Here is a 15634-nt window from a genome sequence, read left to right as displayed (position 1 = left end):
GCCGAGCGCCTCCCGCGGAGTCCGCTTCAGCCAATGAGAGGCTGAGGTCCCGGGATGATGAGTGCGGGGAGGCGGCTGGGCCAATGAGGCTCCAGGCGCGGCCAAGGGGAGGAGATGGGAGGAGAGGCCGGGGGCGATGGAGACACAACTACACCAACAGAAGTTTCGCACCTTGGAATGCGAGGGACGCTCCCGCATCTCCAACACAACTCCTACTGGACGCCGGAGGAGGGCCCCAAGCTATTTTTCCCATCTCCTCACGCTGCTCCCTGCAAGCGAGGGGAGGCTGCTGAAAGCCCCTACTACTGCTGGCCTTCTTTTTATGTGTCTGCAGGAAGAAAGAGGGCGTGGGACGGCTGGGTGCTGGGGAACTGACCTGTGACCTGGCGGGCCCCTGGGCCGGGAGTGCAAAAGAGGAGTGTCTGGGGCTGGGGGACTCCATGCGGGGGCCATGGACAGAGCGGCGCTCCTGGCACTGCCCCGCCTGTGCGCGTTGTGGGCGGCCCTGCTCGCACTGTTCCCCAGCGGAGCCCAAGGAAACTGGATGTGAGTATGGGGTTAGCAGGGGTGCACGGGTATGTGGCAAAAGGGGTGCCCAGCCTCAGGGAACTTTCAGCTAAGGCGGAGGAGGAGAGAAGGGGACCCTAGGTCGGGTGACTTAATTTTGGAGAAAATATCTGGGACTGGGGAGGAGAGCAGGCGAGAGACTTACGTTAGGGGCGGCCGTGTCTTACAGGTGGTTGGGCATCGCCTCCTTTGGGGTTCCGGAGAAGCTGGGCTGCGCCAACTTGCCGCTGAACAGCCGCCAGAAGGAGCTGTGCAAGAGGAAACCGTACCTGCTGCCCAGCATCCGAGAGGGCGCCCGGCTGGGCATTCAGGAGTGCAGGAGTCAGTTCAGACACGAGAGATGGAACTGCCAGGTCGCCGCGGCTGCCCCACCGGGCACCAGCCCCCTCTTTGGCTACGAGCTGAGCAGCGGTGAGTCCCGGGACCCTCGGTGCTGGCACAGGACGGAGGATAACAACCCTTCCAATTCCTTGTAAATAAAATAAACAGTGCTTTCATGGTCCCGTCGCTTTCTAAATCCCCAAAGAGGTCCTTTAGTGGACGGGAATTGGGAGCGACGGGAGCCAGACCCCGGGTGCAGGTGCTCTCCTGGAGGGGGTGACTCCCTAGGTCTAGAGCGGGGCTCTTGGAGCCATAGCTTTTCCTCCTTCACGCGGTGCCCCGCTGGAGTTGGAGAAAAATTCTGACACTCCACCCCGCCGACCCCTCGGACCCCGTAGCGCCCCCCTGCATGGGTGACCAGCTGCAGAAACATGATGTCTGCAGCAGAGAATGCTGCTGCCGCATCTGCTTTGATTTAAGCAGCTCCACTGCGCACCGAGCCCTGAACAAGTGGCTAATTGCCGCGAAGCCCCACGTTTGTTGACTCCTCGGGGCACCGGGTAGACAGGATGGATAATGGTGATTTGAAAAGGGATTGTTCTGGACAACCCAACGTGCAGCTAACCCGAGTACGACACTTTGGCTCTCCCCTCGATTTTCGTTTTCTGTGGTTTTGTTTGTTTGTTTGTTTTCCCTTCTATTTCTTCCCTCCTTTGCGCACACCCGCGGCGCGGGAAGCTGCAGTGAAACAAGGTTCCACTTACACGTGCCTGGTGACTTGGTAAGGATAAAGGGACAGGGAACCAGGAGTGTTCCACGATATCAGCAGAGTCAAAGAATTTTAGGACCTGGACGCTGAAAGATTCGTTGTTTTTCACATTGATTTCCGTTCTCCCTCCCCTTTGACCCTTCCCCACCCGGTCCCGACACACTCTGCCGCCAAAGCATCGTTTTTGCCCTGCTGCGTTTTGGCCGGCACACCCTTCCGAGGGAGCCCGGACCCCCTGCAGGGGAAAAAAAAAAAGATATGTTCTTCACAGTTGCTGAATTGCAGAGGCATCAGCTGTTGAAAAGGTTTATTGGACAACGGGCATGCAATTGTTTCTACTCCAATCTAAACATCTCGAAAGAAAAAAAATATTGCCTGCGGAATCTCTTCTAGTCCATTTTATTAACGTTTTAATAGGACTTTAGCTTTCAAAGATTTTAGTTCAAATTCTATTACAGATATGCTAAATACATATTCAATAATTTTCCATAACAATTATTTTTGTTTGTTTTGCGGGTGCCATTTTAATGATCTTTCATTGCCTTTAAGACTATAAGAGGATTAGCTAGTACTATACAAAATATATAATTTGTTCATATTAATATCAGGATTGTTATTCACGATATCCTAAACTGTAACATTTATCTACTAATTGCTTTGGTCTTTGCTTAATTTTAATTTTCTTGCTGACATGTAATATTTATGCAACCAAAAATCACACCAAATTTTTCAGCTTGTGTTTTGTGAGAACACTTTTTAACTTTAAAAATAAACGTAATCTGGACTCTTTGGGGCTGTTGTGTCACCATTTACAGTATCCACACAAAGGATTTTAAATTTAACATGTATTTATTGAGTTTTTATTCTCAATTTAGTCTCTGATCTAGGTGTGACATATATTTCATATTTTAGATATTTTAAATATGAGGACAATGTGTGGCATACAATGTATGACAGTTCCTTCGAGCAGAATACTGAAAATTAATGCTGCTTTTTTAAAAGATTAGAACAATAGAAAAATCATCCTTTCTAACGATGTACTCCTTAAAGCATCCATTGTAAGCAATTGAAAAATTGCCTCCCTGACAAGAGAATGAGTAAGAGGCTCTATGATGAACATAAACAGAGACTGGGATGGCTCTTACATTTAGCAATTTATGTTTTTTATTCTAGGCACCAAGGAAACAGCATTCATTTATGCTGTCATGGCTGCTGGTCTGGTGCATTCTGTGACCAGGTCATGCAGTGCAGGCAACATGACGGAATGCTCCTGTGACACCACCTTGCAGAACGGGGGCTCAGCGAGTGAAGGCTGGCACTGGGGGGGTTGCTCCGATGATGTCCAGTATGGCATGTGGTTCAGCAGAAAGTTCCTAGATTTCCCCGTCAGAAACACCACGGAGAAAGACAGCAAAGTACTATTAACAATGAATCTACATAACAATGAAGCTGGAAGGCAGGTATGTATTAGAAAATGGAATAAAAAATTTAGTGCCTTTAGGTAAATATCACTAGGATTACACTTCTGAATGAATCTGTCCAAATAGTTAAAAAACAAAAACAAAATAACACCCTTGCACTCTAAGAAGTGTGTATCTATCTATCTATCTATCTATCTATCTATCTATCTATTATATATGTATATATATGACATACATGAGCCTCTTTCATGAGCCTCTACTGACCACATTGACTTAGTTTATGTTCTCCATCTAATGTGTTTGTGATTGTATACTTTGTATACCTGAAATGCTAATTATAAAATAGTAGATGTACAAGTGCCTTTTGGGTTATTTGGTTCTACCCTCTTAGCTGTTTAGTGGCAGAGCCTGAATAAGATCTATGTCTGCCTTTCTAATGGGACTGGATCAAATTTCATTCCTTCAAATTTGAATTTTGATTATTTTTTAGTGAGCAATGGCTCTGAAACATGTTGTCAGTCTTGCCCTTACTTCCTCTAACAAACATTCTTAAATACATTTGGAATATACAACATTTAACTAATATTTTTGGTAAAACAAATCTTTTTAAAGGAAATAGTTATTTTATTATAAAGCATGTAGATCCATTATAAAATTGATAAATACTGATAAATGTAATGGGCTATAGGTGTATTAAATATATGGATATTTTTAAATGTAGATATATTAAAGATTGAGCAGGAGACAAATTTGAAGTACCACTATCTAATTAACTTCTTTTATGAATTCTGGCTTTTTTTATACTAAGTTTTCTTAAAATGGACTAAATTTATAGCCCAATTTAATTTTTATATATTTACCTTATTGAATATCGACACACTAAAATTTGAGTTCTATACCATAGATGACTTACTTGGTAATTCAGAGTGACTTTATTAAAACAGTCAAAACCTTTTTTATGAATATATATTTTCTATGTTGTAATAATCTTTTCAGGATAGAAATATCAGCACATATCATATATTACTGTAAATACTCACTAGCGTGTAAAGGTCCCAAAGTAGTCATTCCAATCTGTTACATTCTCCTGAAATAAAACAAGTTGCAGTATCTCGCAGGAATATTTAAAGTCTCTGTTGCTTTTGTTTTACATTTTTGGAAAGTGAATAAATGGAATCCACTCAGAATAGTTACAAGTTTCAGCCAGTTTTCTTTCCCTAACCACTTTGGTTTAAAATACAAAAACAGTAAGCTCAATAAATAGATCACCATAACACTTCAATTTAAATTTGAATTTTCAGTTCAATTTGAATCTTCTATTCAAAATAGCAAAAGGGAAAATAAGAAATTAATAAATAGCTATATCAGCTTTTTATGTTTTTGTTTAGAAATGTTAAAAGTTCATTTATTTCACTAAAGCACTATTCCGTAACGCCACAGTATGCACATGTCTCTTCTCCTTAAAGTTTTACATTTAAAAAATGAATAAATGAATTAGGTTTTGCTTCCATTTAAATATTAAAGGGATTTCTTATTATTTCTAATACATTAGTATAAAAGAGGTTAAATATAATTAACATATGTTCTTTAAAACTCTAGAGTTAAGCTAGAAAAAAGCATCAAGATAAGTCAAATTAATATATTTAAAATATAAGAAAACAATTAAATGAATATTTATTATTAATTTGGACCTTAAATCATCTTTAGTCATTCTTTAAATAATTTCTTTGAAATTTAAAACATTTTAACCAAGAAACAGAACTCTGAAACCCATGTTATGATGCTCTTGAATGAAGTCATCTTGAATGAACTTATGAAAAGTCCTGAAATATTTAGTCCTAAAGTCCTAAAGTATAAATGTGTTGTATTAGAAACATTAGGCAGCTACTTAGTTTTATTCCATCTTGTGTGAATTTCCAATTAGGTAGCAATATTTGTTTTTGTAACTATTAACTTAGATTTTAAAATATTATTTATATTCTAATTTTATTAAATACATACAACTATGCAGCTTCAATTTTAATCCATTGTTGGCAAAAAAAAACACAAAAAAACAAACAAAAAAAAACAATCTCTTCACATTCCTTAGATTTTTGCTATTATTCTAATTATGCTGAAAATAATTCAGCCTATACATGTATATACATTTTGTGTACATTTCAATTTTTTCTACTGAATCTTTTTTTTTCACATTAGTCTACATGGAAACTTAAAATATTACCTAGATATTTTGAGGGACTACAGTGGTGTTTTTATTGGTCTTTACTCATGAAGTAGTATTACAATTCAAAGTATTTTGTATTTTTCTTCCCTTTGATGGCCAAAAAAATAAAAACCCCTACCACCACCATAACAAACTAACCAGGTTTCCAGGTTATCATCTAACGTCGAAAAACAATCAACTTCATTCTCAATATTGGCAAATAGAATTTTAATTTAATAGGCATATTCTTCTGAGTAAAGTTCAAGGTCTGCATTCAATTGAGTTGATTTTCCTAGTCTCAAAATCTCAAACTCCAAATGTCGGAAAGCGTTTAGAGAAATGTGGGTACTGGCGCTTAGTAGTGCTGTGAGTAGGATAGATGATTTTCTAACCGCTGACCTTAAATTCCCACTTGGTTTCTGACACCATTCCTAAAGTTATGTCTCCAAGAATAATGTTGCCGAATGGTGATTGGCTAACACAATGATGTGATGTCTTCCAGGGGCTGAACTTCTGGGAATAATGTGACTTGGAATATTTATGGGTATTTCTTTTGGTGTGCTTAAAATATTTCCATTCTTCTCATGTCCACCTCATAAACTTTTAAGTTTCCCTACCCCATAATTTGTTTTATGATGAGTAACTCAAAAAAGTGGGAAGGGCCCAAACCCAAATTTTCATTGACCTGTTTCAAGAATATTTATAAGTACTTGACCAACACATAAGTGTTTTGCTTTTCAGCAGGTTCAAATCTATTTTTGGACCAAAAGGCACTAAATGGGTCACAGAAATAGGAATGCTACATATACCCATCCAATTTCATGTCGCAGTTTTCATAAAAACTTAAACAGATTATCTGATAGTTGACAAAATGAAATGCTCATCACAAAACTTTTCACAACAGTTTTTTTTGTCATTTCTGTAAAGTTTGGATGAAACAATACACTGGAAAATAATCACTGCTTGCTGTTATACCTGAGTCAAATTTGCCGGACCAATCACTCCTTAGACCATTTCTCAAGCATGTTCTATTTTTACCTTTAACTCTTAAGGATACATCTTTCGTATTTCACTTCACTAGGAATGTATCAAACCAAAACTTAACACAAGGAGCCCAGTAGATTAAATGTTCCCCTCCTAATTGCCCTCCCATAGTTTAAAAATATTCCACCAAAATGCACACATCTGTTTGCAATAGTTAACAAAACATTCCTCTGTTAATATCGTTATAAACCTTAACAACTCAACTAGAGTAGAGAAAGGAATTTTCTCATAACCACACACAACTCATTCGGTTGCTATTTTTTCACTTTTTCTGTTCCCCAAAATATGACTATTCTATCACTGGAGCTCAGGAGAGCTATTTAACATTAATTAAGAATCCTAGCTGAAAAACTCCAGAATATACTTTTTTTTGGAGTATTCATTAAATTTTCTTAAATATATTTGTGTTTTCCGCTTTCATTTTTCTCTGTTCTACTAAAATTATCCTGCTGCGTATAAAGACTTTCTATTATATATCATTAAATTTCCTCAAGTAAGAGAAGTGTCTTTCTTAACCACACTCTTTCTTTTTCTGTAAAATTGGAATAAGTACATCTCCATTAACTAATTACTATGTGCAATACATTTCTTCCGATAAAGCTAAATCAAGTAAAATAATTCATGAAAAATGTGCTCTGAGAAGCACTGAGCTCTGTAGAGTTCTTGTGTGTGTGTGTGTGTGTGTGTGTGTGTGTGTGTGTGTGTATTATCTGCCGGTGCATTTTGCATTTCATCAAATTCTGTTAGTTGTGATTACATTGCTTTATTTTAATCCTTAGTAGTCCAAGTTTCTTCCTTGGAGAATTACGGGGATATAATTATTTAAATTGCATGTCAAGTTATTGAGATTCTTCTTGAAGTTTGTCTTTCTATTCTAGAACATATGTATGTATGATATAAACTATTTTTATACTAATTCTTAAGGACAAAGAAGTATAGAATCCAAAAGTAATCAAATACTACTTCTTTAAATGTTATCCCTGAAAAGGTACAGTTAACTCTAGATATTTAAAAGAGCTACTTTTCTACGGCAGGAAAATCCCCCTCAAATTTCAATACAAATTCAACAAGTCATATTGTATTGGAAAATCAATCTCTCTTTATCCTTCAAATCTGTGCCTCTGCTGTGGGCTGACGAATTGGAGGAGAGCCCAGCTCGATCAAGGTCTCCCAATACCATTGACCTCTCGGCAATGACTCTTGATTAAGAAGGTGTTTTGTTTTTCTTATTTCTTCTACTAAGGGATGAGTTATAACTGTTTAAGTGAGCTGGACTAATTATTCAATAAGTATTTGGTGAACATTCACTCTTGTCCTGTATGTTTTGCAAATTGGCAACACCATACATGACCTCAGAACTGGTTAATAAAAGAAAAAGTCAGCTTTTCAGTCATGATCCTGAGCAAAGGGGCAGCTTTAAATCACTAGGTGATGACTGTAAGGAATGTTGATCGGGTTTAAACACATAAACATACCTCCTTAGATTTTTTCACTTTCTTGGGGCAATTTGTTTTGATATTACCTAGCATTGATTGAGCCCTTTCTTTCTCGTATCCTTCGGGCACTAAAAATCTGAACAAAATGGGCAGACTGCATTAATTTGAACATATATTTGCCTAGAGACATTTTAAATAATTGAAGGCTCTGTGAACATCAAGTGCCATAAATTTAACCGAATAAGCTGGTGTGCCCTACTTTATAAATTGTTTTGATTTCATTGAAAGCTACCTTTTTGCCTGAGTTAATAAGAAATAGACATATCTACTCGCTTCTCAGTTTTGTGGATTCAAAAAAGAGCATATGTGCTGTACTCTATAAAGAACAGGGTTTAACAACTATTTGGTTTATTATTTTAAACACCAGTAAAAAGTATCGAATACTGCACAAATCAATACCATATGCTCTCATTCAAGGTTGCAAATATTATAAATTGTTTGAAATATTCTGTCTCATTAGATAGTTCAGAAACTTTGGTTAATTTGTTAGGAAACGTAACGTTCCGCAAACATGTCAATGTCTTGTTTGGTACAAAATAGCAAAGTATAAATCCCTGTCATCTTATAAGTTTGATAAGAACTGTAAGTGGAGTTTAAGCTGTGAGGTTTTTCCAAGTTATTGAGTGGATAGATCAATTTTTCACTTTACCCAGCATGTTGACAGACGTCAACTCTACAGCTAGTCCTGACGATTTATTAATCTGTTCTGCCATCCTCTGGAGATTGAAGGAAGCTGTGCTGCCTAGGCTGGTATGTAAGAGATTAGAGCACTAAAACTTTTGAAATCTCTGTATTGTTTTTACCCTTTTAGCCCCATTTAAAATTTTATCTCAACTCTTACTATACCTTCTTCTTCACAGAAAGGGGGTGTTTATTTAGACCTTCATGTGTGCCAGGCAGTGGGCTTTTACAGATATATGTAATCTCATTTAATTTCTCAGTCTGTATAAATTAAACTCAGCACATGGAATTGAAAAATTACATAAATATTATCCCTTTTCTATATTAGGGTGGTGCCACTGATCCATCAAGAATAGGAGATATGTTTTGAATTAATTTTCCAGAAGTCGGGGAGATATTTGGGGGGAGCAACCACACTTGCACTCTTTCTGGCCCCTTTTTCTTTTGCCCAAGTTAAGTTGACTAGTCAGCAGCGTTTCTCATGTGGTCTGTGACCAGGGGGTAGTATGCCCCTGAAAGCCCCATAAATGTAACCGACTTTTACAGTGATTCAAACCTGAGAACGTTCAATTCAATCCATAGGTCTCACCCCTTGATACCCATTAGTATCATCCTGAGCAGCTTTGTGGAAATACCATTACCTGGACCCCACCTGGACCAATGAAATCAGAATCTCCGGGGGTTGAGCATTGGCTGTAAGGTTCCACAGATGTTTGCATGCACTGTTTGTGTGGGTTGAGGACTGCTCTATGAGTGCTTCTCAGATGTAACATGCACACGAGTCACCTGGGTCTCCTGCTACTGAGGGTCAGCATTTCTCACAAGTGAGCTGGTGTTGCTGCCCCAGGAACCACTCTGAGCAGCAAGGCACTATAATAAATGGTATCAGGTACATGGAGGCCTGCGTGAACATCCTCCCACACCCAAAATTCACCACGAGGTCTGTTTCCCTGTGCTATCTCAGATAATCTCTGATAAATGTGTCAGCCTGGTTCACTTTAAATTTGACTTGGAAAAGTTTGCTCTTCAGGGTGAAGAGAAGGACAAAACATGTAAACCCTCAGCCGTCCGAAAGATCTTTTATGTTCAAACCCATCCTTTTTATGCAGGAGGAAACAAGACCCAGAACATTAAGTGATTCGGTTAGTTTGCTTCTAATGTTGAGTAAAACCAGTGATATTTAACACAATTTCTGTTGGCTTCAGGCTGTCGCCAAGCTGATGTCTGTAGACTGCCGCTGCCACGGAGTTTCCGGCTCCTGTGCTGTGAAAACGTGCTGGAAAACCATGTCTTCTTTTGAAAAGATCGGCCACTTGTTGAAGGATAAATATGAGAACAGTGTTCAAGTCTCAGACAAAATAAAGAGGAAAATGCGCAGGAGAGAAAAAGACCAGAGGAAAGTACCGATTCGCAAGGATGATCTGCTCTACGTTAATAAGTCTCCCAATTACTGTGTGGAGGATAAGAAACTAGGGATCCCAGGGACGCAAGGCAGAGAATGCAACCGAACGTCGGAAGGTGCGGATGGCTGCAACCTCCTCTGCTGTGGCCGAGGCTACAACACCCACGTAGTCAGGCACGTGGAGAGGTGTGAGTGCAAGTTTATCTGGTGCTGCTATGTTCGCTGCAGGAGGTGTGAAAGCATGACTGATGTCCACACTTGCAAGTAACCCCTCCAACCAGCCTTGGGCGACCTTCTCAGTGACAGACAGCGGGAGAGCCAGCAGAGGGCGCCTGGCGCTGCGCAGGGCTGGTGAAGTCCACTCCTGCCTCGGAATTCCCAGATCTTTGGCGTCTGTCAGAGTGCCCTTTACCTGGTGGATGTCTCACACTGAGCATGTAGATTTGGGGTATTCTAAAGCTGAAAGGTTTGGGTTCATATTTTTGTGGTCTGGGAAATATACAAGGTCTGACAAGTAAGTTCTAGAACTCATCCTAGAAAAAGTGCTACATACCTCACTGCGGAATATCACCATGGTCACCTTGGAAGTACTCCCCTTGGGAAGCTATACACCAAAGCCAGCGCCTAGTCCACCTTTCAAAGCAATTTTGGAACTCTTTTTCTGGAATGACCATCAGAGCTGTAGTCGTATTCTCCTTGGTGTCCTGAATGTCATCCAAATGTCTTCTTTTCAATATTTCCTTTATCTTCAGATAAAGAAAGAAGTCATTGGGGGCCAGATCAGGTGAGTAGAGAGGGTGTTCCTATACAGTTATTTGTTTACTGGCTCAAAACTCCCTCACAGACAGTGCCGTGTGAGCTGGTGCATTGTCATGATGCAAGAGCCATGAATTGTTGGCGAGAAGTTCAGGCCATTTTCATCTAATTTTTTCACGCAGTCTTTTCAGCACTTCCAGATACTAAACTTAGTTAACTGTTTGCTCAGTTGGTACAAATTCATAATGAACTCTCTGATATATATAAAAAAAAAATGTTAGCAACATCTTTGCAATAAGTTCGCTAACTTAATTGTCAGGCCTCATACACTGATATACAAAGAGAGTAATCTGTCTCCCCAGCAAGAAAGAACAGGAAGAAGCTTTCATGCAGGGAGACCTGGTCCATCCTCAGAATAAGATCATTGACTATGGAACTCAGTAGTGGTGGGTGAATATTAGTTATTTTTAAAGATACCTTATTCGAGCAGCAAGGAACAGTAAACATGAATCTCACTTACTCTCTCAGTATTTTAGATGAAGAAACCATACTAAGTGTTTGTGCATACATACGCAAAATGTTGAAAAATTAACAGAAGCAGTGGGTGCTTGCTTACCCTTTCATGCATTTCAGAGGACAGGCAACTAAAAAGATTCTTTATAAAGTGATAGAATATCCTTAAAAAGTGTATGTTAAAGTGACGAAAGGAAAGAATCAAAATGTAAAAAAGTGAAATGGGTAATTTGGATTTTAAGTGACTTTTAACCAGAATTTTAAGAAAAACCTCAGTAAAGTATATAACCATCTTTGATCTTCAGCTTTATACTTTAATCATAGACCCGTTTCCACCATTAAAAAAAAACCCAGCTCTGAAATACTGTGGGAAGAAGGGATCCTGAAAACATGTGGGAAAATTAGAGGTAAAGGGCTCTCCTACATTATAAGGAAAAGCATCCTTTAAATGTGTAAAGACAGTATTTTATATAGTATTTTGCTAAAAAGTTTTATATTTTGTACATACTGTATTTAAGTTATATGATTTATATTAAAACTTAAGACATTTATTGCCAAAGCCCAAGAGCTGAGGCAATAAAATTATCTCAGAAATATTAGCTTCTGTTTCTTTTCATACTATTAACTGACTTTTTTTATACATTGAAAAAGAAGTTAATTGAGCAGTTAGCTATACGGATGTGTATTTCTTGCCAAAATGACAGTTTTATGTGTTATAGATTAAAATATGCTGCGAAATATTGAGGATTGTGTTATTTCAACAGTCAGATTAGTTGAAATCTGTTTTTAATTAGCTATGTTTAACTTGTAAGGTTATTATAATAAATTATACAGTAAAAGTCTTAACTGTAAAGAAGAATCTAAATCAGAATAATGATCAATTTGTGGATTTGATATCCTTTATATTTATTATATTGTATGTAATGCATTTCCATGTGAATGTTGAATGGCCTTTCTTGTTTTAGTATTCATGCATGTATATTCATCATATTTTACAAGGTTCTTTGTAAAATTACAGGGCTGTATTTAAGGTTGTATTTTAATGTAAATGTGTACTTTTTTATGAATTGTTAAGTATTTCAGTATTACATAGAAAACTAGATTTCTAAGTTCAAAATGGACAAAGAAAGGATATTCTTTTCTCATAATAAGCTAAAGAAATGTATCCCTGCCTCCCAGGCTATTTCCTTTCCATTTTATTTACCAAGGCAGAATAATAATTTGTGAAAAAGAGAAAACCCCTGGAAAATGTCTCAGGTCTAATATTAAAATCAAGGCTAAACATTTAAATATGACCCTTAAAGTTTAACAAAATTATTATTTACTGAGTGAGAGACTCAGAAATGACAAATGAACAAAATATAGTGCTGATTTAAAGGAGTGGTTTGTCATGCTTTAGCATCCGCTGATTAGAATAACCTGAAAAACAGACACTTACTCTCATGCCTTTTTTTGCAAAGTAAATCTATTTTATCTGCATTGAAAATAAGCACTCTTTTAGAATGATGGCCAATTATTTCTTTTATGAACTAGAAAACTTTTCATAATTACTTTACCAACCAATTGTGACTCAGGCAGCCTCTTGTTCACAAATTCCTAATTATTTATTATTCAGCCATTGCTGAAAAACAGTGATGCCAACTCAGGCTCTCTTCTCTGGCATGCCTGAGCAGAAACTTCTAACTCCCAAGCTGTGTCTTTGGGTTCTTCTTTTCCTCTTTCTCCCTGGCATCACTATGGAAGCCATCCTTGAATTTTGCAGCTGATTTACTGGCTGACAACTTGGCTTTGGCTCATTTCCTTCCCATTCTCCATCACGGTGGAGGTAGCACTATGGTGCCCCTGGGAATACAAGTTCTGGAGGTCAAATGTCCCTATCCAGTCTATGCTAGCTTACCTGCTTTATTTAGGGCTCTTTATGCTGCAAGTAACAGAAAATGCAACCCAGACTGACAAACATTAAAGGAAATGTATTGGCTTAGTAACTGAAAAGTCCAGAGTTGTGACGGGTTCAAGTGAAGCTTGATCCAAAAGGTCACACTAGGTTCCCAGGGCTCAGGTCTCTTCATCTCTAGCCTAAAGGGGCTGGCTTCTGTTGAACTGTCTTCTAAACCAGGCTTCACAGGGTGCTGGGCACCCCAACCCCAATAGCAGCTCCAGGCTTTGTTTTTCTTATCAACACAGTTGCCACACCTCCCTTGCAGACCTCACATTCCCCTACCACTCATTCTAAGGCAAGAGAGAGGTCCCATTCTAAGGAAAAGGGGAGGTTTGGTTTTTTGTTCATTTGGTTGGTTTGGTTTGGTTTGGTTTGGTTTGGTTTGGTTTGGTTTGGTTTGGTTTGGTTTGGTTGTTCACACAGGAGAGAGGGAAAATATTTCCCAGAATCCTCAGCAAAAGTCATCATTTGTCTTATTGGTTAGTGTGCCCATCCCTGAGCCAATCACAATAGCCACTGGGGATTGGGTTGGGTGACAAATACACTGATGGTCTTAAGGCAGTCAAGACCCATGCAGGGGACTGGCAGTGGGGTTCATGTCAACTAAACCCACATAGCTGGAGCATAAGAAAGGGATGAGTCCATAGAGGGAAAAACAGGGTGTTATGTTACCATTAAAAGGGTACCTCTATGCCAGATACAGACGTTAAATGTCCTCAATTCTAGTTACGTGTTTAGGAAACAACTTTCTATGATATTACAGGGGTCAGGCTCAGAGCCAGACGAAGCACTGGGGGGTGAGGGGAAAGAAGGTGGAGTACAAAGTGCCCTGATTTATTTAAATGCTCTTTATGATGTTTAAAGGGGAAGGGAGGTAGTGTAGTGCATTCATCTTCAACTTAGGAGTTCAACTTTTTTGTAAATTTGAAACTGCTTAAGAAAGGCAATGGTTAAGAGCCAATGATGGTTGTCTGAAATGAAATCAAGACAAACATATCAAATGGCATTATCTGTAATCTCTCAATAAAGAAGTTGGCTAATTAAAACATTTCCCTGATAGTAGTACTTTACACAACATTAAAAACTAATTTGTTTGAATATAAACAATTGCATTATTTCCTTTTTACAATCTGGATTGATAGTTGTTTTGTTTTTGTTTTTGTGGATGTTATGATAGTTACACTAAGAATAACAATGGACTTAATTACATAAGTTAGATGCTATGACCTTATTTGGCAGCTTTTGTAACCATATGATATTCCCAGTAAATATTTTGAAACACACTTTAATTTTCTGAGGAACTGTGAGTACTGATATGTTTGGTTTTACTTAGTTTAAAACTTGGAACCAGAAAAGCTTCCCATCAAAATATTTATCGGCAATTTGGTGAGCTGCTGGTACTTTTTGCCTCACCTCCCAAAGACCATCAAACACTGAGGAATTAAACCAACCATTTGGAGCCCATTAATTATTTACCCAGAACACCATAATCCACTTAGCTGACTTGAGGGGAGAAAAATCCAAATCATATCTCCAGGAACCATAACTACTCCTCAAGACGAGCCTTTCATAAGGAAAGTTGGCTAAGATGCCTTGATTTTTAAAATTGATTTCAGTTTCACTACACCAGATGTGACAAATCATAACATTTCTTGGAGTAGGATGATGAGGTAAGCTGAGAGGGACAAACGCATGTGGTATACAGCCTGAAAGGGGACACAGTGGTACACCAAGGACGCATTTCCTTTGAAAAAGAAAATGGTATTAGTAAACACTTAAGGCCCACGTACTATGTACCAGGCATTGTTCTAAGTAAATTATATATGTATTTAGTCCTCACAATAACCTCTCAAAGTAGGTACCATTACTGTGGTTCTCATTTTACACATGAGGAAAAAGACACAGTAACAGGGAATTAGGTAACTAGCCCAACATCTCACAGAACGGACTGGTTCAGAGTCTGTGCCCTTAACGATCAGATGCCTCTCACAACATAAAACAGTTAATACACAGAGTCTACAGTATATCATTTAAAGTTTGCAAGATTTGTAAATATAATGAAAATTACAGGGTGTTCCTTCATGGTTTTGGTTATATAAACTTGGTTGAGGTGCAGGAGTGAAGTGATGGGAGAATGGAGACCTTAGAATTTGCCGTGAAATGTAATGAAAATACACTGCCTCTTGATTTCTAAGCTCAAAGTGATTTCAACTGCCTGCTATTTTAGATCCCAATGTGGCTAACAGTTGGATTCTGCAGGAGCCTAACAATCATTCCAAAAGCAAATGACTAGGGTTATAGATCAAACTAATTTAGTGAGACATTAAATAAATACTTACATCCTTTTTATTGTTGTGCTTACAGCCAATTGTTACATAAGGTGTTATTTTTAATAGATGGAGGAAATTTACCATTGGTAATGGTTGACATTTGCATCCAAAGAAAAACCGCTAGAGATGTTTCGCATGATTAAAATCTCTTGAAGCAAAATCATGCTAAAAAAGCAGCCTCTCCCACTAGTT

At 38.5% G+C, this 15634-nt stretch overlaps 1 protein-coding gene across 1 annotated transcript; it reads left to right on the top strand.

Annotated features, from left to right (window-relative positions):
• Nucleotides 1-121: 121 nt before the first annotated feature.
• Nucleotides 122-14301, top strand: WNT16 (Wnt family member 16). Its single transcript, XM_019750032.2, has 4 exons — nt 122-546; nt 737-978; nt 2831-3117; nt 9708-14301. Exons 1-4 carry the CDS (start codon nt 452-454, stop codon nt 10170-10172), a joined length of 1089 nt encoding a protein of 362 aa, XP_019605591.2. The 5' UTR covers nt 122-451; the 3' UTR covers nt 10173-14301.
• Nucleotides 14302-15634: the final 1333 nt, after the last annotated feature.

The sequence above is a fragment of the Rhinolophus sinicus genome, linkage group LG11 (assembly GCF_036562045.2).
Source record: "Rhinolophus sinicus isolate RSC01 linkage group LG11, ASM3656204v1, whole genome shotgun sequence".
Classification (NCBI taxonomy): Eukaryota; Metazoa; Chordata; class Mammalia; order Chiroptera; family Rhinolophidae; genus Rhinolophus; species Rhinolophus sinicus.
Note: the sequence above shows the minus strand (reverse complement) of the source record. Positions and strands in the feature narration are given on the sequence as shown.